This window comes from Canis aureus, chromosome X, assembly GCF_053574225.1.
Source record: "Canis aureus isolate CA01 chromosome X, VMU_Caureus_v.1.0, whole genome shotgun sequence".
Lineage (NCBI taxonomy): Eukaryota > Metazoa > Chordata > Mammalia > Carnivora > Canidae > Canis > Canis aureus.
In genome coordinates, this window is record NC_135649.1 from 5,128,105 (window position 1) to 5,156,015 (window position 27,911).

The following is a 27,911-nucleotide window of genomic DNA, read 5'->3' on the forward strand; positions in this document are numbered from 1 at the left end:
AGGGACAGGGTTAAAAAAAAATGACGTGCTTCCCTGCTGTGCTGCGAGCCCAGGGCAGTTCACACCTCACACACTTCTTACCCCTTGGCCCTCCGTGAGTCATCTTCCCGATGCACAGGACACCGGGTGGCCTCTTGAAAGAACCAGAGACACCAACCAGTAGACTTAGCTGACACGGGTTCGTAAGCAACGAATGCCCCCCTGATAAATGAAAACATACAGGCACTTTTCTCCTGGCCGTTTATTACAGTACAAAGAAAAAACGCGCTGGCTTGAAACAGACGCCAGATTTCAAATATAGAGGCGAAATACGAGGTGGCAATTAAAACGTGATTACACAAGTCTGGGCACTGAGGAAAAGTTTACAGGACAGTGGGTGTGGGTTTTCTATAACAGACACTTAAATATACATGACAATAATTGCAGATAAAAACCATCAAAGACAAAGCCCAAGTCAACTATTAATGTTTACAGACTCCCCCCCACCCACCCCCCAACCACAGACCTTACATGAAAACAAATACTGAGAGGCTTTAAACCAGGAGCATCTCACCTCCGCCCTGCAAAGTGCCACTGCAGAAGTGCGAGCCTGGGGGGTTCTCTGTCTGAATGATAAAGGGAGGACGCCCTGGATCCTCAAGGTGGACAGCGGCCCGTGTTCAGCTCACAGGCCCCCTCTACACGCCTCCCAAATCTGCAGAACTCTTAGGCTCGGGACAAATTTCCTCCGAGGGGCACTTGTAAAGCTTGCCCTAATATACGCATCAGTTAAGAGCCAGCGGAGACTTGACAGGCTTGCTAAAGAGTTTAAGAATCACACAAGACGATAGAATTTTTAGAGAAAATAGCAATAATTGGCCAAGGGTTTTCTATTTGGCGTTTGTCACTTTGGACACCGCCTCTTGATCACATCCACTTCTCACTGCATCAAAACCACAAGCGGACTCAACCACCTGGCTTCGAAGGTAGCGCTGAGCTTAACAAGGGAGCTGGACCAGAGAACACAGCCTGCATTATTTGCAACAATGTATAATAAACACAAACAATGCATAATAAACACAACTCTACTGAAACAAAAGCCGTCACTTTATTTACAAAGTCACAAAATGAAGTATAAATACTTCTGTCATTAACGTTTAGGAAAACCATTTACAAAATTTTCAAATATGTACAGGTAGCTTGAAAAATCACCAGCTTTCCATTTTGTCACAGGTAGAGAGAGGGATGAGCACAGGCGGATGCCACGCGGGCTGCGATGAGGAAAGGGCGTGTGGCGGGTTGTGAATTTGCAGAGGCTCCGCGCCCGGCCTAAGGCGGCGTGGACGCGGGGGTTTCTGCGGGCACTTCAAGTCCCCCCGGGGCTCCGGGCGGCGGCCTCGGCGGCGCCGGCCTCAGTGGCAGTGGCGTGCTCTTCCAGAATGTCATCGATCAGCCTCAGGTTGCACACCCAGCCTCCCTCTAGGCTCACGCTGGGGCCTTTCAAGAGATCTTCGATGAAATCCGCTTCACTGCAGTCCGGGGGTGAGATCAGGCCATCGAGGGGGGGCTGGGGCGGGGGCAAAAAGCCGTAGGGTGGCAGCTCGGGAGGGGCACCCATTCTGCCAAGGGGACCTGGGGACTGGCTGGCGGCAATGGCAAAGGCGGCGGCAGCGGCAGCGGCGGCAGCGGCGGCCACATAGCTGGGCGGCTCGATGCCCTGTATGGGACTCAGGGGAGCAAAGCTGGCCAGGCCCTGCTGGGAGGACTTGGTGGCACTGAGCACAGGCACGGGACCCCGCACAGGGCTCTGGCAGGGGCTCTGGTTGCCCAGCAGGCCGAAGCAGGGGTTGAGCAGAGCAGCATTCACCTTCTGGCCGGGCCTGCCTCCTGGGTCCACCTGATTGGGGGGCCCACCTGCCTGCGATGGAAATGTGGGGGCTACCAGGGGGAGTCTAGTGGGTGCCTGGGCCAAGACAGAGTTGCTCTCAAAGTGCTGCGGGTCGCTATCATCTACATGGCCCAGGGGAGGCCCCCTGTTAAGCGCTGCGGGCATTCTTGGCACACGGGGCTGTCTGAGCTGGTGGGGACTCGGGGACTGGCTGCCCGGGGGCCTGGGGCAGAACCCAGGCAGGGGTGCTTCTGAGGGGGAGGCCTTGGGAATCTGCAGCCGGCGGCAGCCGGGGCCGAGGCCGCCCAGGGGGTTCTGGCCTGCGTGTGAGGGTATGGGAAACGGGGGGCTGCAGTGGAAAATTTCTTGCTGCTTGCCCGGAGTCGGTGAGGCCAGGCCCCTGCCCTCACGGCTCTGGTGCCTAGTGGGTGGGATCATTGTTGGACTCAGGTTTTTCGGAAGGAGCCCACCTCTGGGTGGCATCATGGGCTGACTGGATGGGGGGCTTGCCTTGGTCTGGCTACACTTGGAGGTGACTTGTTCTTGGACGGCTACAGAAAGAAAGAATTGGGGGGGTCAGTGCCACAGTCACCCTCAACGTGGGCCACAGCTGCTGGCAGGGAGCTCCTGGCTCCGCTCCAGCCTCCTGCCTTCTGCCCTTGGCTCCTCGACTCTTCGAAACTGCCCTTCTTCCCCCCCTTCCGCCACTGGGACTGTGGTTCTTCTGGGCAGCCCTCCCAGACTCCCCGGGTCTGTGCCCCAGCTCGCCCCCAAAACACACGCACCAAGAGAAGATCACACTATCCTGAAACTGCCAGCTTATTGGTCTGAGTTTTCAGGTAGATGGTAAGCTCTGTAAGGCCAGGGTCTGGGTCCGTTTTTATATTTGGTACTCTGTCCGCAGGCCTGGCACTGCACACGCCTTGACGGATGTCCACTCCCTGCCGCTGGCCTTCCTGGAACTTGTCTATCCTGTTACTGCAGCCAAAGCAGGCCCTATGTGCCACTCCAGCTCGGGCAGGTGGGACATTCAGCTGGCGTCAGGCCCAAAGGAGCAGGGGTTTTTGCAGGAGAATGGAGGTGGCACTGGGCTAAAATGAAGATGCTGAGAGCTCGCTGGAGGGCAAGCAGCCTCCCCAGAGCCCTGCGCTAGAGCACTCTTGGCCTGGCCCAGTGTCACTCCACTGGCTGGGAGGGACTGCTTAACACAACTGTCCCTGGCTAGTCTGGAAGCTCCATGAAGTGGGGGCTGGGCCTGACATTTTTGTTAACTGCTCTATCCCCGGCCCATCTGTGTTTACTACATTCAGAGCTGCCTCGGTGGAGGGTGGCATAGGGACCCCTGCTACCTGGGGAGGCTCTGGGGGCCCCTGCTGCAGACTCTTGGAGGAAGAGGGTCCCCAACCCCTGTTCCACTACCCACACCTGAGAGACGGCTCGGGCACTTTTCGAATGGAAGGTCAGTCAGCGGCGGCTGGGGAGGTGGGGCGGACCCGCTGAGAACCATGAAGGTGTGTGCCTTTCTCCTTTTGAGGGTAACTGCTTTGAGGGGCTGGACTCAGTTCAATCTCTCGAATCAAGCAGTGACTTTAGAGTCATTAAAAGCCGGCTTTCAGTTGGGATCCGACCGAAGCTTTCAGTGTGCTGTTGAACTGAGCCGACTGCCCCCCGACAGCCCCTGGCCTGCCCCTTTAAAAGCAATGACCTTAATAGCTTACCTTGAAATTGACTCATCTGTTGGGCAATATACGCACTCCGCTGTTCAGGGGTCATTGCCATAAGACCTGATCTCTGCTTCTCTTGCTAAACGGAAGATGAGAAAGACGTGTTAGATAGTGGCTACCAAGAAAGTCGGCCTTGGGATTGCTGCGTGGGGGCCCAGGACTTGGCTTTGGTGTAGCAGAAAGCATGAGTGAACACATCAACACACACTTGCATGCATGCCCCGCCCTCCCGAGCAAAATTCCACAGGTATAAACAAAAGTAAGATTCTGCACCTGGGTTAAAAAATCAACTGCGACAGCATAGGATGGGGCAGGAGAGACAGAGCTTAACAGCAAGAGCACACAGAGAAAAGGTTCAGGCATTTTGGATGTCCTTCTGCTCAGGATGGGTCAGCAGTGAGATGTGTCACCAAAAGAGCAAATGTAACATTAGGCTGCATTAATAGAAGCAGAGTATGTAGAAGGAGGGAGGTGACAGTCCTGCACTCCTCTGCCTTGGCCAGACCATGTCTACAGTGCTGGCCAGAGTCCGGGCACGCCAGTCTCAGGGAGACCCAGAGGAACTGGCTGCATTCCGAGGACACTAAGTGAGAGGGATAGGGCTCGGCCCCGGAACGACCCAGACCACGAATGGCTGAGCAAACCAGGGATGCCGTGGCTGGGGCAGTGCAGACCCTGGGCTACGTGGTGGTGGGAGCCCAGCCTCTGTGGGGCTGTCACAGGGAAAGGGCCCAGGCTTGTTCTGGGTGGTCCTGGCATTAACGGCAGGACGATCACACGGTCAGATAAACGCATTGTCTGCCCCCCAGAGTAGCCACCCACTGCCAACTTCCCTCCATTCTCCTGCCTGCCTGTCGCAGGGGCAATCGGGACGAGCTTCCTGTCTCCATCGTGGGGGCAGCCAGTGGGCTGGGGGAGGAGCCAGCACGGAGTCCGGGAGTGGCTGGAGGACACAGCCGGCAGAGGCCCAGGGGAGGGCCCGGAGGCTCCGCTGGCCCCGAGACCCTCAGCCAGGAGGGGACAGCCTCAGGCTGTGACCAGGACCCCGGTCTCACTCCCGCTGCGGTGCTCACCCACTGCCATCTCTGTCCCCTTCTCGGGAAGCCCACTGCATAGTGTGCTGACAACCAAGGCAGCTCCCTATGGGAGGACCCCCCCATCCCTTAGGCCCCTTGTTGAGCTGCATTCCCCCCACCGCCCCATGGGCCCAAGATGCTGGAGGACCTGATCTATAACATGGGCTGCCAGGCAGGGCCTGCTTTTCTGCCCCCAGTGGGGCTGGGGTGGGCCAGGCAAGTGGAGGACTGGCACCTGGGACAGTGCTGGGCTCCCAGGCCTGGTGGCAGTTCCCGGCCTCTATTCCTGCCAAAGGCAGAGGACAGACTACACCAGAAGCCGTTGCACCGTCCCATCCTTAACCTGCTTCCTGTCTGGGCCCTTGCTCCCCTGTGCTGGGACCGGCCATACCTGGGGTGGTGGGGAGCTGCCCTCCCTCTTCCTGCTGGAGCTTGGGGGCCCAGGGCCAGCCCAGGCATGCTCACTGTACTGAACTGCCCGCACCCTGTCCTTTCCCATCATCTTCGCAGTCGGCACAGCTATGTCATGCCAGTTAGGGATCTGGCCACTGAGGACTGTGGCGGGGGGCAGTCACACGACCACTTGAGGCAGGAAATGGGACACAGAAGCTAGGCTCTGCCTGTGACAGTGGGGACAGGCGGGCTTTCACTCTGGGGCAGCCCTTTGACTTCTCTTCTGCCCTTCGGCCCTTATACCAGCCCCTGGGGATCGGGGCAGAAGCTCAAGGGCCCTGGCTTACTGCTGTGACAGCTGAGGCTCAGAGAGGTTGAATGACATGCTGGAAGGGACCCAGCTAGGAAGTACAACGTCTCCCAACTGCAGACTCAGGGCCCCGGCCTCTCTAGCCTCTTCAGCCCCCTGCTCCTGGGGACCAGCTGCTTCTGGGGACGGGCTCCTGTGGCTGGCTGGGCCAACAGCAACAATGCAGTCGTGCAAGGGCCGGGAGTCGGGGGCAGGGGTCAAGTGGAGGCTACAGGGCACAACCGGAGAAAAAGCAGGGCAGGGCGGAGGAGTCCAAAGGGGAGGCGGTAGGGAGGAGAGACCCCGCAAGGGCACGGGGAAATCAAAGGGAAGGCTGGGCTGGGGCAGGGGTCAAAGGGTGGAGGAACTGGGTGGTGCTGGCCAGATGAAAGAGAGCGCTTCTCAAACAGTGCAGAGTTATGGGGACCAGGGGCTGTTGGCCGGTGTTCATCCAAGGAAGCACAGAATCCGGAGCTTCCCGAGTTGATGGGAAACGCTGGTCAGTGGGACGGCCGCAGCCACTCCCAAGTTCAGACAGCACGTTGCCCCCCGGGGCCGCGCTGGGCCTCCGGCATCCTGGGCCACGGCCACCAGGCAGGAGCCCCTTCACTGGGCCGGGGCGCCCAGAGGCTCTGCAGCCCTCTCTGCTCCGCTGTCCTCAGCCCTGGCAGAGGAGGCCTCCCCAGGAGGCTGCTTCCTTTGTTTTGCAGACTGAGGCCCCCATCCTTTGTTCTGAATCAATGTGCTCCAAAGATAAGCCCCAAGAAAACAGTTGTTGCCTTTTGACACTGACAATTAGAATCGCTGGAAAATGGAGCAAACAGGAAATGACAAATGTTTTCGGTGACCAGGAGGAAGTGATGGCCGAAGTCGCTGCTTCGTGATGGGCGCTTGTAAAGGATGGCCCAGGCAACCTGTGGCTTTTCAGAAGCATGGTCAGGGAGCAGGGCATCAAATGACTCATTTCTCTAGGGCTGCGGTTGTCATGGCGCTCGGTCCCATTGTGCTGGGTGACATCGACAGCAACAGCGCAGCGTCACCTGAGTGCTGTGTGAGCCTGGGGGGGCTGCTCCCATGGTGGTCACTGCTGCAGGGCTGGGGCCCCGCTTCTTCCCTGTCACCCCCTCCTCCCAGTCCTTGCAGGGCCAAGCTGCCACATTCACAGACAGGCCTCAGGCAGGACAGCGACCCTGGATGTTCTGGGGCTGCCTTTCTAGAAGCTTCATGCTGATGCCCGGGCAGCTGCAAAGCCCTCGCCCAACTCTGGGAGCTCGTGGAAGGGCTAGCGCTTCATCTGGGTGTGCTAGGCCTGCCCACCGCCCCCCACTGCCCCCTGACACATCTGAGCCTCACATGGTAACCTCCCACCCCCCCACCAGCAGGCCAGGGCGGATGCTGTGCTGGCTGCACCCTCAGCCACCACAGGCCAGTGCCCCCTGTAAGCCCCCGTGGATCCCCTGGATGCTTCCTCTCCACTGCAGGGGGAGAAGGGTCTCCTTACAGATTCAACCACTTAATCAAGCAGAGGGGCTCTAATTGGATGGGAGGTGGGAGATGAGCGCAGGGGCAGATGACCGGCAGGACTCACGCACAGAAGCCTACAAAGGGTTCCTGGATTTCTGCCAGATTCAGACTGAAGTTATTTCCCCCATGACCCTCAGGAGGAGAGCATTCTGACTCAGAAGGGGATTCCAAAGGAACAGCTCCTGGGGATGGCAGGGAATGGATCCAAAGCCTTGTTTCATACAGCACAAGGAGGGTGGGAAGGAGTGCGGGGGAGGGGAGGAGGAGAGGGAGCTTGTTTTCTACCCTTATGTAACTAGGGTAACCCGGCCTCCTTTCCAAGCCCACCCGCCCCCCACTCGAGTGTCCCCACTTGAGTGGGGACAGCCTGCCATCCAGAAGAAGGCACTCAGCCACCTTAAAGGTTCAAAGGTTAATGAGCTCTACTGTGTATGCTCCTTCCCCTATCACTCTACTCCAAGAAGCACCTTCTTCTGTAGTTTCTGGAAGTTCGATTTACCCACCTTTCTGACTTTAGCCTTTGAAATGACAGCGTTCTCACCAGAGACCGTGAAATCAAAATGAGAATTCTGGGGGCTCTCACATCCATATGGATGGGGACACCTGAGGCCCAGGGGCTCTGGCTGGTGGTAGCCTAAGGATGAAGGCAGTACAGACACTTCCCCTGGGAGCCCTGTTTGGGGGGGAGGTGCTGATGCTCTGGGGCTACAATTCTCCACAAGTGTCCTTTGGAAGCCATGGGTGCTTCCTACAGTGAATGACAGGTGAGCTTCCTTGTTTCCTGGTCCCTCCCAACTCTCAGAGCCTGTGACTCAGTTTCTCCAGAAGGCCTCCAGAATGATGGGATTGAGGAGTGTTCCATCAAACCACCTCTCCTCTCTGTAGACCGCTGAAGCCAAGATATGGCCTTTTTAGGTTGCCTCTGCTCAATGGCCTTCCTGGGCCGGGAGTGCACCTACTGAGATGGGGTTGCAGTGGCTCTGGAGCCCCTAGAATGAACCTGCTCAAATACCGGATGGGCAGATTAGGTTTCCTTAGCAGCCCCGTAAGTCCCTCTGTCAGCCAGTGGACACAAGTTTCTCATGGGATAGCACTGGGCTTCTCACTCTTGTGGAGCTTACAGTGGAGGGGAAATTATCCAAGAAGACCACTTGAGATGGTGACACATTTTCTAAAGAAAATCACAACAGGGTGAAGGGATCAAGAGGTCTTTCTGGGCCCCTTCGGTCCCTGGGCCCAGGGACCTCCCCCACAGAGGTGGTGCTGCCCTCGGCTCTGGGCCAGTCTGCGGCTGTAGCTGGGGCTTCACAAAGTCGATGCCATCAACAGCAAACAGCAGAGAGCTGGAGGTCAGCTGTTTTACTCTCCATTTTCTTTCTACTTGATCTCCAACTGCGTGAACTCTATCCTCACTCCTCCCGTGTCTTGGTGCTTTCAGGGCAGCCCGATCCCGGAAGGGCTTGGTCTAAATGCTGGGAACGATCCCAGGGGCCGAGGAAACAAATGTCTTTGCAGCTCGCCTTTCTTCTTTCCCACGTGGTGCCTGCGTCCCCCGTCTCACACTGAGTCTGGGCTTCCTGAGTCACCATGGCCCCCAGAGCCCCCAAGGAGGGCCCAGCTTCCAAAGCCTCTTTGGCAAGATTTGAGGGCCAAGCATCTGCCTGGCCCCCGTCCAGGGCCGGGCTGAAGGTGTGGCCTGGGGAAGAGATGCAATAAGGTAGGGGATGCTAATGGGAAGTGAGCTAGTCAACGTGTGACTTGTGAGGAGAGGGCCAGGCAGGGAAGACGAGGGGGGGACACGACAACACCCCGAGCGGACCACATGTCCCCATCCGTTTTTTGCTAATTCCGGTTCCCTGGGAGCTTTGTGCCGGACCCGATTTCTCAGGTTTCAGCCGAAGAGTGAACAGCTGAAGAGCATCGTGACTCTGAGAGCACAGCAAGGAAAGGGGAAAGGAGAGAGGAATCAATAGACCTTGAGCAGAAGGCACTGCTCGTTCTTCCCGGCTGTGCCTGGCCGCCTAAGGCAAACAAGGCTGTCCATACCGGAGCAGAATTTCCATTAAAGGCCAGAATCCCACAGGCCCTTTCAGCTTGATGACCATCTTCTGATCACTATCACTTAGCAAATGCTCATTTCTCCAGTTTTTTTTTTTTTGTTTGTTTTGGTTTTCCTGCAGACAGGGCAGGCATCCTGTGCACACTCATATTTCTTGCAGCAGAGCAACAACTCCACGATCCAAACGGTGCTCACCACGAAGGCCCACTCTGGCTGGCGTCCACCCTCTTGTTCCCATGCCCACTAACGTGACTCTCCGGGGCAAGTCAAGCCGTTCCTTCTAGACTGGGGGATGAGCCAAAGTCATGGCTATCATGGACAGGCTTGACGGGGCTTCCTTCTGCCCTCTCTCCTCCCGCTGCCAGTCCTCCAGTGGGGTGATCCAGCTTCCCACCTCTAGGGCGAACACTTCTTGGGTGGGGTCAGAGAACACACTGGGGGTGCAGAGTCCGCAGTGGAGCTGGCCGGAGAGGTGGTTCCCGAGCACCCGCCGGGTACAGAGAAGGCAGCTACTGGGGGAGGGGGGATCCGGAGGTGCAGAAGCACAGCCCCTGCCCCCCTTGGGCTCACAGTCTGGCTGCAGGGACACACAGGCAGGGAAGGAACCAGGGTGCTGGAAGGCTTACCTCAGGGAGGGAGCAATCGCACCTGGCCCAACCCCCCACTCATTTCCCTGGAGGTGAGGCTCGGGGCGCCTGCAGCACTCAGCTTGCTTGGGTGGTCTCTTTGCCAAAGACTGGCCGGGACACAGTAGAGAAAGCACTAGAGAGCCCTCCTAGGTGTACAGAGCTTTATGGGCTGTCACCTCCTGTGTTCCTCCCAACAACCCTGTGAGGCAGGCGGGCAGGCTGAGCAGGGGACTGCGTCCCGGTTGACAGATGAGAAAGCGAGGCTCAGGGGAAGTGACTTACCTACAGCGTCGCAGCTAGGCAGTAGTGGAGCAGGCACCTGCCTCCAGGCCTTCGGATCCCAGCCGCCCCAGGGCGCTGCCTCTGAGGTGCTGTGCGAGGAGGTGACTCGGGCCAGCTCATGAGCAAAGGAGCTGCTGGGCAGGAAGGACTCACTCCCCAGGGCCTGGCAGGATGGGGGCTGTCGCCCGAGGCTGACCTGGGGGTGCCTGGCTTCCCCAAGCTTGCAGGCTTTGTCTACATGAGTCTACAACAACCGATTGAACAATCCATCAGCTGCTTGGCCACACAATGCTTCTGACTGATCTTGTCACTGCCATGACCGCCTGCCTAGCGGGGTCGTTTGGGTGTTGTGGTTATACACACCAAGTGGTCTGGGACAACGAAACCAAACAGCTTTGTGGTCTTAATTGTCTTGGGTCACGGACTTCTTTGAGAATAAAAGCTACGGTCTCTCTCCACAGAAAAAAGCACTCCCCGGGGTGGTTCCCCTTTCCCAGCCCACCAACATTTTACATATAATTTCAGGGATTTTCCTGGACACTTAATACCCATCCATGAGATCCATGGATCTCAGTTAGGGATCCTGTGCCCTGATCAGTCATTGTCTCGTTGGAAACGGGAAGGAAGCTAGGTCAGATAGCTGGTTCATCGGCAATGACCTCGACCAATCCCGATCCCTCCCCTTCCCCTCCCCGCCCCCCTCTCAGAGCCCAACAGAGCACACAGTTCTAAACCGGTTTGGAGGTTTGTGTGTGTAGAAATGCTGAGGAATCTGCAAAACCAAATGGTGAGTGCACAACCAAACAGTCAAGTGTAAATCCCATGACAGACGAGTCCTGAACCGCAGCCCTCACTGCACTTTACCTTACCAGGGCCCCAAGGCTTTCGGACTCACGGTGGGGGTTGGGTGGGGGGGGATTTCCTTGCCATCATGTTTTAGATGACAGGGATTCTTCCAAAATTGAACATAGGACCCAATTCTTTCAGCCAAAGGCAATTTAGAGACCTCACACTTGATAACCATGTCAGAGAAAATTTTAAGACTCAAATGAGCTGCTGACCTAGCTCTCACATCCTGACAGACACACCAAGCGCTTGGCAATAGTGGTGTCCGAAAGGACCAGGGGGCAGCCTGCCTCCGTGGGCTCTTCCTCCTACAGGCCATGGCCTCCTCCCTCTCATGCTGTAACACCAGGGTTGCGAGTCATCATCCACGTCTCCTATCATCCCAGTAGAAAGGGAAATCTTTCTCCCCCAAACTAAGCTAAACGGCTGGAATCAATTCAGTTCATTGCAATAAACACTTACTAAGCACCTCCTGCGCACACGTCCCTGCAATGGATGACAGGCCAGCAGATATTTGGATGTCCCATCCGAAATAGCAGTAAAAATCGCCACCACTGAATTTATGGAGCATTTGCTCTGCGCCAGGCGCTGACCCAAGTGCTTTCAACATTTGGTCTCCGTCAGTTCTTTATGCAGCTGACTATGAGGCAGAAGCTATTATTGTCCATATTTTACAAATGAAGACACTGAGGCCCGGAGAGGTTAGCTAAGTTGCCCAAAGTCACACAGCTAGTTAGTAACAGAGCAGGATGCAAACTTGAGGTTTGCCCAGTTCCCCCGCCCCACACATGGTTTGCCACGGTGTATGTGTGTGTTGAGTCAGGAACTTACCAGATCACAAAACGAGTCCTGAAACGTAGAAACCATTGAGACACACCATTTAGAAAAGTTTAGGCAAAGTGTTCCAAGGGGGGTTCCAGACAAATTCTTAAGAACAAATTACAAATTCTTAAAGAGGGGATTGGGAAGACAATCTATCTACCCGGGGAGCTTCAGAGAGTACACCCAGCCTCCACACAGATACAAAAGCAGAAAAAAAACACAAAATATCCCTAGCAAGTCAACTCAACGCACTCAGGAAAAGATACTGTCGGACGGTATAGTGACTGCACGGGGGCCCAGTGCCCTTCCTCTTGGGGTGGTTCATTCCTACAGAGCTGAACCCACTGGCCACCTACAGCTTCCTCGTCTGTCCTTGGAGAAAGCTCATCCAGGACGTGAGCAGAAACGTTGCTTTCTACAATTGACAATTCTTCGTGCCTGCATTCCCGGCTCCTTGATCATTTTAGATGCTATCTGATAGCCACACTAGAGTTTTTAGAGTTTTTACGATCCCCAAATGCAAATACTACTAGAGTTCTGCTTGCCAGCCCACTCCGTGATGACACAACCTCAAAGCCATGAATAGGGCTTATTTGTAGGGAGCTGAAGCATTTTAAGCTTTTGCTCAGGAATCCCTGGTAGCTTCATGTGACTTGTAGGGTATTAGTGATGGGTCAAGAAACAGGATCCCCCCCCCCCATCAGCATTAACAGTATGATTGCAGTGCCTCAGTGGTTCATCAGGCAGAAAAATCTGCAGATGGCACATGGACATTACCAGGGGCAGAAGATGCCCCAACAGTGTGGGCACTTCTATTTGAGCAGCGATTGGGAGTGGGCCCAGAGCCACTCATTCAAGCTATTAAGGGGAGTAGACTGGGAACAGCACTTGGCGAGCCAATGCAATCCCCAGCTGAAAAACAAAATAAATAAAATAGATGAGATTTAATCTTGACTCTGACTGACTAGGAGCTTTATAACTGATGCTCATGCATCTTCTCGGTTTTATTTAAGGTGAGGGAAATAAAAAAGCCCTTGTTTATCACACACCCAATAAATATGAGGCCCTACTTTCAAAGAAGAGACTGCCAGGGACATTTCAACTCCTTGAGGTTTTCAAATGTAAAGTCAACCCATCTCTTTCTTTGAAATCACTGAAAATCTCAGAAAAGCAAGTCAATGAACAATTATTGGTGGGCATGGTCATTAGCTCTTAGACTGCCTGGTTCCATGTGACTACAAATTTTGTAGAAGTAGGCCATGGCATGGATGGTGTCTGGTAGTATTCATGCCTAATTTCACAGAACTCCCATCCACCCAGTTCTCTGGATCCTGGGCTTTCCATGATTGCCAGAGAGCTTGCTGGACTGAGGTTGGCCAAGGGTCCTTCCTCCTGGAGAATCCTCCAATGGTTTGTAGCTGCCTAGGAATGCAAGCACATCCTGCTAAATTCTGCTCTTAGGGCTGTCCATGACCTTGGCCTCCTGTCCTCTCGGCAGCCCTAAGAACCAGGTTTCATGTTCCATTGTGTCATGTGCTCTGTCCTCCAGTCATGCCAGTCTCCTTTGAGCCCAACAGAGCTCTCCAGACAGGCTGCCATGTGTGTCCAGCCCTCTGAGCTGGTGCCCCTTGATTCACTTAGCCTAGAATACCCTTTATCCAAGTTTTCCCTCTGGGACTTCTGCATATCCTTCTGCATATCCAGTATAGATCCAGCTCCTCTACTCTGGAAACTCTGCGTCTCCTTTGGCCCTGCATCTGTGGCTGACTGAACACCCATGCTGGGCCAGGTCTTAATCATCTCTGAATCCCTCTAGTGCCCAGACAGTGCCTGGCACAGGCAAGGGGCTCAGAAGATACTCAGAGAATTCAACTGACCTTACTCTGTTAGGAGCTTGGTGTGATGTCCCAGGCTCTTGGGAGATGGTAATCTGGTGAGGACCGTGCTGGCCTCTTTCTGGGATGAACGTTAATGATAAATGGAGCCTTACCTCTCATTTAATAAGCACATCTATTCAGCCTTTTTCAACACTGTTGTGTTAATAAAACCCATCGATAGAACACAGTGGGATCATAACCACACCGTAAAAATAACATCAGCTAACAAGGAAGTAGAGAGGTTTACCCAGGACACACAGTGGTGAGTGGTACAGACCTGCATCTGATTTATAGAGTGGCCAAGACCCAAGCAACTCCTGGGCTTGGAAGTACAGAGGATCCTTTTCCGCATGTAAAGAGGAGAGTCCAAGGTGTCCTCTTTCATTGACACTGGAGTAACTCCACCTTATTGGCTATTCTGTGACATCACTATAGTTCAAATGGGCTCTGGGGCACGAAGCGAAGGTTATGACTAACTCCCATAGACACTCGGCTGCTTTGCAAGATATGGATGGTTGTTCTAACTCTATAAATGATGGACTAGATTAGATATTGGTCCAGTCTTCCACACCAGAAGATTCAGATGGAGCTCTATGTGTATTCACAAGGTTCTAGTTGTGTTCTATAATTCTACCAACTTCTGGAGCCTTGCAGAGTTCTAGACCGAATCATCCAGGAGTTAAGGCAATGAGTCTTGAACTCCTTTCTTTCCTTTTTCTGGCCTTTGCTAACCATGTAACAGAGGTGAGCAGAGAAAGCTCAAGAGAAGGAGCTGGAGTCTTGGCACATATGCCAGAGACTCTCTAAGCCTCGGGTCCTTCAGGGCTGAGCCGACTTCAGAAGCCAGCTCCAGTTGTTCAAGTCACTGGTGAGATGAATGTACTAGGGTGCTAAATGTTATCCAGATAAGCCCAAAGAGGTCAAGGCAGAGCTGTGGAAGAAGCTGAATCTTTGGGCAAATCAGTGAATGCCCCTGCATGTCAAACAAGTGACAGGAGACAATTTTATAAATTTGAAGTAATGCTTTGGGAAAAAAGGAAAAATGTGATGTGAGTTAGACTTCTTGGCTTTTTGCTTGCCGTTTTCCTACTTGGCCAAGTGCAAAAGGGATTTCAATATATCACAACCATGTGTCTATTAATAGAAATACAAGAAAGCTATACAACTCAAGTCTAGGATGTTGTAAGGAATAAAATCACAGAAGCTCTATAAACAGCATGGTCCAACAGAACTTTCTGAGATAGTGTTGAATCATCCTCCCAGCAAGAAAAGAATGCTCTATACCTACGCTGTCCAGTATAGTAGCCACTGGCCACACGTGGCAGACGAGCACTTGAAATGTGGCTAGTGCAAATGGAAAACCGAATTCTTAATTTTATTTATGTTTAATCAATTTAAATTGATTTAAATAGCCACGTGGGGTTGCTGGCTACAGTACTGGAGAGCAGAGCTCTTTGGCATAGTGGCTAAGAGTGCATGCAGGCTGTGGAGGGAGAAGGTCTGGGCTGGAATCACGGACTTGCCACTTCTCAGCCATGTCATTGTGAGGAAGTTACTAACTTTTCTGTGCCTCAACTTGCTCATCTGTAAAAGAGGGGTCATGGTTGTACTTTATTCGTAGCATGGCAGGGGTTATGAAGATTACTTGGATGAACACTAATGCAAGTGCCTTCCTGTTGCATGTACTCTCTGAAGATTAAGCTAGTGGGGGTCTTCATTACCCATAACACCTCTGCCACGTATGCAGCACTTCGCCCAATGTCACTCCTTAGTAGATGCCCAGATATTGTCTAACCTCAAAGCCCACACCCTGGTTTTTCCTGATCAAATTGCCCAACTGAAACCTTCACTATTATAATAAGCAGACCAGCAGTGAGAGGAATCTGGAAGGCCGCTAGGGTTCCACGGCGGTGGAATGGCTGCTGGGTTGGCTGTTGTGTGATCCATGTGTTCTTTTCACAACAACTGTATCCTAAAATTAGGAGAACTCCAAGTTGGGGCATTTCTGTTATGATCCATATGGTAGAGAGGGTGGGAGGGAGCTAGGGTTCACTGAAGAGATTCTTCCAAGAACTCTAGGGTAGTGCCAATCCCACCCACTGGGTGGAGCTTTCCTGGAAATTTGCATTTTGTTAAAGTGTCCTTGGACTCTGGATGCAGGAGCTGGGAGAGTTTGAGCTTTTCTGGATTTTCTCCCTTTATAAATGTATATAATCTAACTTTAATTTTTCAAAGTTTGAAAGTCTAGAGCTGACTAAAATTGATGGGGCCTCGAATCAAATTCACTTAGTCAAATCAAGTTCCCAGACTTGGGATTTAATCACAGAATGAAGTTCAACTGGTAAACTGCTACCTTGGTGAGAGAACACAAGAAGGCAAAATCAATAATGTATACATCAATTAAGGAATGAAGGAATAAATATCCTTTCTGCAGCATGAATTCTAATGAGTAGGCAGGTGGCCCGGTAACCGCTGAGGCTAGAGAGGCATACTCCTCGGTATCTCCCACAGTGCTGGGTTCAGAGGATGTCTGCAATACTCTTCTGATATTGGGGCTGGCCATTTCCTATGGGGTGCTCTTGTAGCGGGGCCAGTGCAGTGCCTGCTGTCAGTCACGCTGGGTGATGAGCTAGGAAAGCTGTGGCTGGTCTGGCTGGGTGGGCCCCGGGGAATCATCCCAGGAGCAAGATGAGGTCAATGGCACTGCTTGATCATGAGACCGTAGAAACCTTCCAGAAGCTGTCAGAGCAACTAGTGCCCCAGGCCTCTCTTGGCTGCCGAGGCTCTGGATTCCAGATGGCTTTGAGGCCCTCCCCTTTACCCAGCCCTTGATGTCCTCCATGTCTCATGATCAAGACAGTGATGGTAACGCCTACTGTGTGCTGAATGTGTACAAATGTGCCAGGCACTGAATTACATGCTGCAGTTTCACTTAATCCCATTTCATTCCCAAGGCAACTCTGAAATACGGGTACCATTACTATTCCTTACTTTATAGGGAGGAAAATAAGGTTCAGAGAAACAAAGCCAGTTGCTCCAAGTCACACAGTAGGTAAGGGGTAGAGCTGGAAGCCAAACGTGGGTCCGACCAGCTCCCAAATCCAGGCTCATAATTACAAATACCAACAACGCAATGTTTGAAGCCTAACCCTTATGCTTACGCATATCCACATTCTTCCCCCTATAGTGCCTCTCTGCTGGCTACAGTGAGCACTGCTGACAGGCCCCAGGGTGCCAGAGGAGCCATCTAACTCACCATCACATTCGGGCAACCGAGGAAGGGAGCGGCAGGATTTCCTTTGGAGACTTCCGGATTTAGACAACCGATTTAACACGAGCATCTAACTCCGCTCCCTCCCAGAGCCCCACTCAAAGTGTAGTATGGGCTTGGTTTTGTTTTTAAAGACACAATCCCTCAAAGATAAGGAGGACGGGGTGGGGGGGAGGACAACAGCACAATAGTTTCCCAAGTTAAAGAAGAGCTAGAACCAAGGTGAATGGTCTATACAGCCTGAGGAAACTGAATCACAAGGTGTCAGAGGGGAAGGTGGAAAAGTAGCTTGGTCTGGATGGCCAAAGCTTCATTGGGCTCAGGAATAAGAGGCTCAGGTTACCTCTGGAAGAGGGTGGGAGAGGACGGAGGTGGCCAACCTAGTGGGGTAGATCCTGAATCTCCTCCCCCACTCTTTATCCATGAGTATCTGCCTCTCCCCATCCCTGCCAGAGATCTGGCTTGATCATCTGCTGCTGAATTCCTGCTCTACCTTCTAGGTTGTGCTGCCTGGGTCAGCTCAGGGCACTAAGTTCACCCCACAAAGGTGTCCTGTGTTGACCTACACCTGGAGGCTGGAGGAATTGGAGGCAGGCTGTGGCAAGCTTGAAAGCAGAACACAGACCAGCCCAATCCCTCCTGCCATATTACTTCTGGGTATCCAGTACCATGCCCATGACTCTGCCAGGCGTCCTGATGGTGATGGGCTTTATAGGTGCCCAGGTCCACCATACACTGGGCCACTGACTTCCCTAAAAGGGGAGCTGGGGGCAGACAATGACCAGGACCACCCAGCTTCTCTTCTGGAAGCCTTCAGCCAATAGTGGCACCAAGGCTCTTTGCTGCTTATGCATCGAGCTTGTGCTCACTGTTCAGTTCTTCAAAATGAAGCTACTGCCTTTTTAGAGTATATTCCCAAGCAATGGAACTATATAGCAACGCAAGAGAATGATTCCGTTGGGATCAAGAGAGTGGTTGTCTCTGCAGGGAGGAGAGGCTGGGATCACAAGAGGCACATGGCAGCTGACTCGGGGAGTGGGGCAAGACTCTATTTCTCAGCCTAATCGGTGGTGACACAGGGTTTCACTTTACACTTCTACTTTAAGCTGGACATATAGGCCTTGCCTGCCTTTCTGCATCTATGCTGTATTTCACAATAAAAAAAAAAACCTACATACACAGATGGATGCCAATAACATGATATACAAATACTTAAGTTTCTGCATAGAAAAACCAGAGGGGCACCTGGATGGCTCAGTTGATTAAGCATCTGACTCTTGATTTGGGCTCAGGTCAGGATCTCCGTGCTGGGTGTGGAGCCTGCTTGGGATTCTTTCTCTCCCTCTCCCTCTGCCCCTCCCCCTGCTCGCACATGCACTCTCTCTGTCTCAAAGAAATAAAATCTTCTTTAAAAAGCAAAAAATAATGAAGTGCTGTATGCAACATGTTAACAGTAGTTGCTCCTGGCTTATTTATATATTATACATTCATATATTTTAGCATCTCATGGAGTTGGTGTTTTCTCTATACTTGCCTGCTCTTTCTAAGTTTCCTACAAAGATTGCTCTTGTAATCAAGAGATGGTAAAATGTATCAGAAAATGACAAAGTCCCCATCTAAAATTGAAACTAATGAGGAGCAATACAAAACAGATAGGAGAACTCATCTGTGGAAATCTGTGCAGACAGTAACTACCTGAAGAGATTGGTGACTGCCTGATTGACTAGAAAGGGCTCATGAAGCTCACCAAGAGGCCTGGGGTGCAATCCGAGAGTTGGCTCTTGGAAGTCAGGAGAGTCGTTATCTCTTGGGAAGTGGGAAGAGTACATAGAAGGCTTCTAAGATATTTTGAATGTTTCATTTCTTAACCTGGCTGGTGGGTACATGGTGTTGGGTCTTCTTGTCATATGCTTTATATGCTCCTCTGTACATGTCACATGGATTCAAGACCATGATTAGAAAAAAACCAGGAATCATGTAAATAGAAAATATGGTGCTATGTCAATGGAACAACTCAAATTCATAAAAAAGTCATCAGTTACAGGTTAAGAAAAAAGTCACTTTGGAATTTTCATCTTATTTTCTTTTCTGTTACCAATCCCAGCTCTCTGGGATGCTCCAGTCAGACAGGTTTAGGGTGGGGTCAAGCCTAGAAGGACCTAGTACAGCACACTCTAGAAGACATTTAGGGTTGGCCTGATGGCAGGTCTCTGAGCTCTGGCAAGAATGCCAGTACTTCCAGGGCTCAGGATTCCTTTCCCAGATTTTGTCCACATGGATGTATAAGTAGGTATTCTAACTACAAATGAAATCATGTTTTCCTACGACGCCAACTTCTCATATGACTCCCTAGCTGGTCTCTTTCCTTCTCAAATCTTTGTGGTGGCGGGCATCATTCTCTACTTTCCCTTTACTGAAAGCCTCATCTTCTGTCTTTTTCTGACCCATTCTGTCTCCCTGGGGCTGACTCTTCATCCTATTACCCCAGAACTTGAAAGGAAATGAGAGGTCCCCTATGTGAGTCACCCTTCTCTGGAGATGGAGAGGTCTGTGGTTTGCTCAAGATTGCCAAGCAATGGATAAGTCTTGCTCTGAGAAAACCACCTTGGTGATCATGGTATCTCTCCTGCCAGGTAAATATAGTGGTTGCCAAGGACTGTGGGGAGTGTGTCATGAAGAGTTATTGTTTAATGGGGACAGAGTTTCAGTCTTGCAAAATAAAAAGAGTTCTGGAGGTGGGTGGTGGAGATGGTTGCACAACAGTGTGAATGCACTTAATCCCACTGAGCTGTACACTAAAAATTACCACTTTTATGTCATGTGTATTTTAGCACAATAAAAAAATCAGAGGAAAAAAAAGACAGCCAAACAAGTTAAAGACAGACAGTCAGAGAGTCTGAGAGACACATAGAAAGCACCTATCTCCACTGTTTTGCAGGGACTCAGTCTCTAGGAGTGGCACCCTGCAGTGCCACCTTCTGAGAAACACTTGTTGCTACTAACTCCCTACTTGGGCTTTGCCCCAAGTCAGAGGAGACTGGAACTCAGCCCTCCTGGTTCCCAGTCTGGGGCACCTTCTTGCAAGCCCTTTATCTCAAATGAAGCCACTTTCCCTGGGCTAAATGCCAGGACAGGAGAAGAGAAGAGTGGCGGGTAGAGTATGCAGCATTGGTGCGTGGCCGGGTGGAAACATATCTATATGCAAGGCAGATGGCACAGGGAGGAAGAGAAGTGAGTAGACCATCCGAAGGCAACCTCTTTCAACCCCTGTGTGATTCTCAGTGAGAGGAAGAGCAAAGGGCACCCCGTGTTTCTGAGTTAAAAAGGCAGAGCAGTGCTGGGAAAGCCCTTCTCTGTACACTGCTGACAGCCAGCACACCCTCGTCCCCGTAGCCTGCAGGCCTGAGCCCTGGAAATGGCCTAAAGCCTCAGTGCCTGGCTCTGGGGTGGTGGGTAGGGGCTCTCCAAATGCATTTTGAAGACAAGCAGCTTTTGAGGCCATGGTGAATGTATCCAGAGGAAGCTTGGCCAACTAGGCCTTTTAGTACATCTCCATCTGAGATGGCCAGATGTGAGGCCAAAAAGAAGACACACTTCACTACATTCTGGCCCTGCTGTGTCTCTCTCCCTGACTCTCTGAAATGTCTGCCTTCTTTTTCTTGTCCTACCAGGAAGAGCCAGGACTCAGTGGCAAGAGCTCTCACTGGGCTGGGTTCTGCCAAAAGCCAGGCCAGCCTGGCCCTTAGATTCTCCAGGAACAAAGGAACAGTCTCATTCCTCTCTTTTCCCCACTCGTCTCCACCTCCCAGCCTTCTGGCCTTTGGCTTCCCTGGTCCTTGCCCATATGTTCTAGTCATTCGCATATAGAGATGGCCATTTGGTCCAGATTACACCAGCGTAAGTCAACAGCCTGAGCTCTGAGAGTTGTCACACACTGGCACAGGGGAGGGAATCTTCCCCCAGAGAATTTGGAGGACACTCCTGCCCACTCACAGCAAAAAGCCCATCTACTTGGCTTGGTAGTAGACGATCGGAGAACTAATGGAACCAGGTTGGTCCAATGGCACCAATCAGTGAAGGGCAAGGGAAAGTGCCAGGCAGGGGAGACAGGAGACCTGGGCTCTAGCCCTAGCTCCTGCTTGTGCTTGGCAGCTGGGTAGACTCAGGGAAGTTCCGTTGCCTCTCTAAGCCTGCTTTCTCATGCAGAAAGTAGGGGTCACAACAGTGCCCACTGCCAGGGGCTGTTGTGAGAATAGGAGGGAAGGACAAGGGGGAGATTCCTCGATATGGGCTGAGTGCAGAACATGCACATGGAAGGGGCTAGTTCCACCTGCCATCCCTGCTCCCGCTACTGTGAAGAGCTCTGGCTTGGAAGTCAGGTGACTTGGGTTTAGCCCAGGTTTGCTATTAACTTTCTAAGCTCAAAAAAGTCCCTTTCCTTTTCGGAAAAGTCCCTTTTCCTTTGAGATGATGTCCTTGTTGTTGTCATTCTTTCTTCTGTTAATATGGTTCATTACATTGAATGATTTTCAGAGGTTGAATCAGCCTTGCATTCTGGGGATCGAGCCACTTGGTCATGGTATATAATCCTTTTTAAAAAAATTTATTTATTTATTCATGAGAGACATGGAGAGAGAGGCAGAGACACAGGCAGAGGGAGAAGCAGGCTCCCTGTGTGCAGCCCGATGTGGGACTCAATCCCAGGACCCTGGGATCATGCCCTGAGCTGAAGGCAGACACTCAAATACTGAGCCACTCAGGCATCCCAATAATCCTGTTTTATATGTTACTGGGTTTGGCTTGCTAGGGTTTTGTTGAGGATCTTTGCATCTCTGTTCCTAAAGGGTATTGGTCTGCTTTGTCCCGTTAGGGCTTCCTTGTGTCCTCATCTGTAAAATGATGTCATTGGACTAGACAACCTCCATGGTTTCCTTCAATATTCGTGTACTCTGACATTGTGGTACAAAGGAAAACTAAAAAACAGTGATTCTTAGGCATTAGACAAACAATACTTAGACTCATCCCTGTGTAATCAAGAGGCCAATTTCTCAACTTTAGTTTCCGTCTGCCTCACATCCAAGTCCTAGGAGTCTTTAGATGTTTAGGATGGAAACTAAAACCAGCCAGTTAGCTCATTTTAACTTCTTTCAAATGTGTGTGGTTATATTTTCCTAGACCTGGGGTCAAAGGACAAATTGAACAAACAAGAGGAAAGGGGAGAAACCCAAGAATCCAAACGCAGAATAGGAAGGCAACGAAGAAGCACAGTCTCTCTACCAACCAAGCAAACCAGCCTTGACCTTGTTCTCCAAAGTAGTCAGTCCAATGCTACCCCTGCATCTGTTTCTGCAGCTGTATTGTCTGCCAGGGTGTCAGTGAAGGGCCTGCCCAGTCCTAGCTACCAAAAGAAGGATGTGGTGGCTATGCTAACGCTGCTTGGATCTCCTTCCTTGGGGGCCATAATTGCCTGGTGGCCTCCGTAAGCCGTCCTTTTGGCTCTGTCACCATATGTGGCCCTGGCCCCACTCCCAATCACTGACAGAACATGGCAGGTGCACTAATGCAGGACCACTCCTGTGAGGTACGAGACTCTTCCAATGGAGACTCTGGCTTGAGAACTTTCCATTGGCCTTGCTGTAACTTTCCTGGAGCTGCACTGTGGTCCAAGATGGTTCTTACCCAATCTTCCTCTGTCCCCCAGTCATCACAGATCACCTGCACTGTGGGTTGAGGCTCCCCGTACCTTCTCTGGCTCCCTTTCCCTGTAGCTTTTGCAGGCTTCCCTCACCCCGATACATACCTTAGACTTCTAACCCCATATTGGTGTCTGCCTTACAGCAGACCTGAACAGACACAAAGGAGCACTGGGCTAGTTAGAAATTCTTTCTGCCCAGAATACAGAGGAAACCCTTCTTTCCTCCTCCCCTGCCACTCCTCACACTGCCCGTGGAGTACCACGGTGAGCAGTGAGCAACGCAAGGAGCACTTCTCTGTCTCTTCCCTTAAGCACTTGGTTTGCAGCTCAGAGATTTAATTTCTGTATGAATTTTACTGGAGTTTCTGTGATTTTCTGGGCCAGATATCTTTTTCTGTTATTCTCCTTCTATAGCTGTCATGAAATGGGCAATACAGGTCATAGGGAAACCCCAGACACGTCTAGCAGCCCTCAGCAAACACAGTACACGGCCTTGCAGAGAAAGTTCTGGTATCTACCGTACTGCTCTCTCTCCCTCACCGAAGCTTTGCCACCCAGTAAATAGGTGGATTATGGGGCTGTTTTGAAACAATAAGGTCTAGCTCTGGGAACCAGAAAGGCAAACACGCATAACCTGCCACTACGGCTGGGCGAACAGATATCTTATTTGACGTGTGAACATCCAATGAAAACGGATCCATCAGTTACACTAAACTTAAGCACAATCTTCAAAGTCAATATGTGCAGGATATACTTCTAGTTAGCTTGTGGACTTTAATAAAATTGGTCTTCTCCTAATAAATTAGTTTAAGGGTTCAGTTTGATTTGATTATAAAATTATATTTAATTGCAGGGGATTACAGCAATGGTGATAAACTGTCAAGAGTGTACGAAGTTCATATCCTGTTCCCAGATTTGAAGCTACGTGCCTGCTTCAAGATGCAGAATTTATGAGCTCAGGGTCTGCGCCAGAAGTCAGGGGACTCTAGCTATTACTCAGAGCCAATCATTTCATGGCCTAGCAGGACTCCCATACTCCAGAGGGGAGGTGCGGGGTTCACACAGATCAGCAATCTGGGCCCTGCTGGCTGGGGCATACTGTGAGCTGAGGGGCCTCTACTGCCTTCCTTCCCCCAACTGCCCTTCTACATACTGTATGGATGTGGGACAGGAGGGAGCTGGGTGCCCAAGGAGCTGCTGCCCAGTAAGTAGGGAGGTATTCTGGGCCCCCAAGGTACCAGGCTGCTGGAGAGAAGGAGGGAGGGGCTATGAAACTGTCCCTGAAGTTGCCAGGGACCCCTGGGGTTCTCCATGAGTGTGCGTTTCTTCTGAGGGCTTGACTATTTTGCTTGCTTCGGAATAGCTGTCATCGTACACTGTACAATGTGTACTGTAGGTCGTCCAATAGTTCTGTGCTGTAGTCAAGTACTATGGCTGACATCTGTTCAGTCTGCCTTGTATAAATTTGTGTGACAGATATTTACTGAGCATCTACCATGATCTAGGGCCAGTGCTGCCACAACTTTGGTGGACAAGGCGGATGTGGTTTTTGCCCTTTTAGAGCTAGCACATTCATGTGATGAAGCACTTAGACAAGGATTTGTAGTACAGGTTGACAAGTGCCATACAGGAACACTGAGGAGTGCTAGAGAACAAACAGGAGAACCCAACCTATTCTGGGAGGGGGTTAGTTAGAGCAGGTCTCAAGGCAAAACTGAGCTTTAAGGTGTGACCTGAAGAACAATGAGACATTGGCCAGGTGAGGGGTCCTGGGAAAATCAACTTTATCTGTGTCATGGCTGTACCCAGTGCCACTCCTCTCTGAACACCTAATACCCAGGTTGTGGATAGTTAGGGGAATGAAGCCTTGCAAAATGAAGCCTGAGGATATGGGTTCTCCCAGATAAAGAAGGGGCTTCTTTCAGGAGTCGCATGGTCATCCAAAGAACACCATGCCATATGGGTGGGAGTGAAGGGGGAGGGATGAACAATCTTTACGTTTCTGCTCCTAACTTGCTAAATTCCAGAAACTTGCTAACCTTCCTGAAGCCCTAGGGTGTCCTGTACTCCTGCTCCTTCTCTGCCACAGTAAGCAGTGGCCAGGGGCTGGGACATGGGGATGGCATCACCTGCAGCTTCTAGATCAGAGCTGAATCCCTTTGGGGAGGGAGTAATTAGGCTTTCTGTAGGGGCGTGCTTGGGAAAGAGGGAGCAGATGGATGTGGATGGCCGGAGAGGTCGATTCTAACAACATAGCTAGTCGCTTCTTTCTTCTCTTGGCACCTGCCCTGGTTTTTGCTCAGGCAGCTTTGCTTGCCCCCATGCTGCCTCTGCGCTTTGGGGAAACCTGGCCCCCCTGTGGGTTCTAGAAGTGGGGCACTTAACTCGACTCACATGAAGCAGCATAGTAGACACGCGCTCAGTTCAGGCCACTATGCTTCCCAGGAGGTTCTGGGAAAGAAATCTCCTTGTTTTTCTGACAGAGCTTCTAGAAATGACTCTCCTGCTCCGCTGGATGAGGGAAGAGGAAGCTTGTAACCCCTGGAGCTGCTGGCAGCTGTGTGTGCCCACAAGGGGGAGCCAGCTTTAGGATGAAGGAATAGGAACAGAGCTGGAAAGAAACAACATCCTCCTGTGCCAGCTGAACTACTGATTCAAATCACCCCTGAAGTGGACCCAACCACTGGGCTTCCACTTACCAGACTCAGTCAGTTCCTTTCATGGGCCAAGCCAGTGTGAGCTGGTTTTCCTGTTAGTTGTGACTCAAATCACCCTAACTGATAAGGAATCTAGCCTGGCCCCCAGACCTCCTAGTTCACAAGGTCTGCATTATACCTCCAGCCTCACACTGGAGAGCGTCCCATTTCCAAAGATGAAGCACAGGGCTTGTCGGACCCGGTTCAGCCTCAGGTCTTGTTCCTGCATCCCCAGATCGGTTTACAGAGAAATCCAACACACACGAACCACCTGCATTACCTGCTCCTGCAAACACGTCTGGTGCGGACCAACTATGGCAGGCTTGGGTACTTCATTCAAATCTCAAGTGCAGTACTCAAGCTCTTAAATACTCTATTTTGCATTAGTCAAGTGCGATACACATTTTAGAAGCTTAACAACATTAAGGATTTCTAGTTCATATTCAATTCCGACTAACTCGAATATGTACTTTGTGGGTTTCTGTGAGGAAAATAATTGATGGCCCAAACTGGAAGTCATCTATAGAAAATAGGCAGGGCAAGCTCCTAAAAGCAATTATTGGCATCAAGCTCGTGAATTTTTAAATCCCTTGAAAAGTCCGAGAACATACCAGAAAGTAGAGATTTCAGAGGTAATAACTGTAAACAAAATATTAAAAGCCCGTAAGAGGTGCTGCCAAATAGGATGCCGATGGCTCTAGAAACAATCATGAGGGCTCGTTCTCGTTCTCAATCCCTAGTCCGATATTCTATCACAAACTTTATTTACCAGGAGAGTGGGAAATAGACACAAGTCAAGTGCAAGTTTACAGAGAAACGCTTTGCCTTCAGGAACCTCTTCTGGGAGAGGGGAGGTATATAGGTTGGAGTTTGCCTGGAAAATGAGCTCAGGCAGGGCAGATGGGGGATATGGCTACCACCACAGCAAGTGCGATTTAGGGGGGCAGGAACAAAGTGTGAGCCTCCTGCTCTCCTCTGCACAGGACCGATGCACCTGGAGCATTTTGGTCAGTCTAGTGGAGCCTTACCCATCCTGCCACACCCCTATGCCTTGTGCTCAGTTTAGAGGCAGGCTGCCAGGAGGGAAGAGAAGACTCCGTGGGAACATCACAGTTGTCTTCAAATCTCTCAAGGACTCTGAAGTCAGGAGACCTTTCTAGGGGGTAGTGGGAGGGAACCTCCTTGTAATGTAATTAGTCTGCCAAAGAAGACACTTCCAAATGAAAAGGTAATGAAGCAAATAAAAGACACAAACAATATAGCTGTCAAAATGACAAAAAACAAACAAAAACCAAACCCTCAACCTATCATTTCCACAAAGAATGTGCAAATCTAGGCTTGAGAGCTAGTAAAGGAAACCTCTTAATGTTTCTTTGAAATTTTTAAACCAAGGGTGGGAGCTTATTCAAATACAACCAGAACTTATAAGAACTTTCAAGTTATACTTTAAGCCTGAAGAGAAAACATATGCTGAAGAGCCTTCAGAATGTGCTTACTTGACACTGTGCTGGTCAAAGAAAAACAGCAGACTTAGAAATAAGCCGTGGGTAAGTGAAGACCACTCACTGCTCTCTCAGGATGGATCGAAATGTATTGGTTTATGTTAGGAATATTGGGGCCGTCTCAGAGTGCCATGAATGGATCTTAACTGGGAAAAAAGCAGTGGGAAGAGTGGCCTGATTTTCTAAGCCAACTTTTTTTTGGGGGGAGGGGGGCGGAGGGCTTGGTTCTCATGCGCTACTGTCACTGTGGTATGTGAAATGGCAGCCAGAGGTCCTGTTTTGTCTTTCCAAAATGCACGAAACGATCACCACCACCACCACAGAATCGCCAGTGCAAATTACCACTGGAGGTGCTAAACTTGGGGTTCGTTAGAGGTTGGAGAGGCCCTGTGTTCCCAGATCTCACACTTGGGGAATGTCAGGCACTGTTTGCCCCATGCTGGAGGGAGACCAGAGCCCCAGCTGGACCAGAAAAATGCAGCACGGTCCGGGGTGGGGGGGGGGGTGGCCCCGCATGAGAGCCTGAGTTCATCGGCCTTGAAGTCTGGGAGTTTCTACCAATAATTACTCAGAAACACTCAAAAATAGTCTCAAGAGCTTAATTCGGCAACACCAGCAGATGCAATTCATCTGTCGTGTCACCCCTTCCAGCCAGCTTCCATTCATTCCTCCAAAGGGTCCTTCAGCTCACTTTGACAGAGTCAGAGAAGACTTCTTCCTTTTTGTTATTAAGTGGCAGCGCAGATAAGACACAAATAACTCTGATTAAAAAGTGAACACCACCAAACCCTGAAATGCAGACACCAAAGGTCTTGGGAGCTGTGGATGTGAGTGGGGACACAAGAAGCAGGTGTGTCGACTTTTCAAAGGTCATTTGGGCATCAATCAGAGGCTCTCACTTCCGACTTTGTGTGCCAGTATCAAGGCCTTTGGAGCTGGTTCACATTGTGGTTGAGATCCTTAACTTTTTCCAGAACTCTACCCTAGGGCCTAGCACTTGCTCCAGCGGGATACTTTGCACAGAAAGCTAGTCATGCGCAGTGAGTCCCTAGCATCATTCTGTTGGCTATTGTATTAATCAGCAAACTGTGAGTTATCGGAGAATTTCTAGACTTCCAGATGCACCAGAGGACCAATGAAGCAAGTGGGGTTTCTTACCCCATTTGGAGGCAGAGATAATGTCCCTTTCTGTCTATAGTACTTCTCTGTTCCCTGACCCATGTGCTGTAGTGCCACCAAAATGCCCAGAAAGGGCAGAAATTGTGTTCCATTTACCAGGGAAGTGATTTCTCAGTGCTG

The 27,911-nt window shown here is 51.2% G+C and overlaps 1 protein-coding gene across 11 annotated transcripts in view; it reads right to left on the reverse strand.

Annotated features, from left to right (window-relative positions):
- Window positions 1-223: 223 nt before the first annotated feature.
- MAMLD1 (mastermind like domain containing 1) overlaps window positions 224-27,911 on the reverse strand; it is a 122,112-nt gene continuing 94,424 nt past the window's right edge. For 10 of the 11 annotated variants that reach the window (XM_077889772.1, XM_077889775.1, XM_077889768.1 and 7 more), the window contains 2 exons: window positions 3,586-3,670; window positions 224-2,418 (listed from right to left, as the gene is read on the reverse strand). In XM_077889772.1, the coding sequence (XP_077745898.1) occupies window positions 1,346-2,418; window positions 3,586-3,670 (1,158 nt within the window). In that variant the 3' untranslated portion in view covers window positions 224-1,345. Of the gene's footprint in view, window positions 2,419-3,585; window positions 3,671-9,903; window positions 10,148-27,911 lie in introns of all 11 variants that reach the window. The other variant, XM_077889779.1, reaches the window with a different exon arrangement.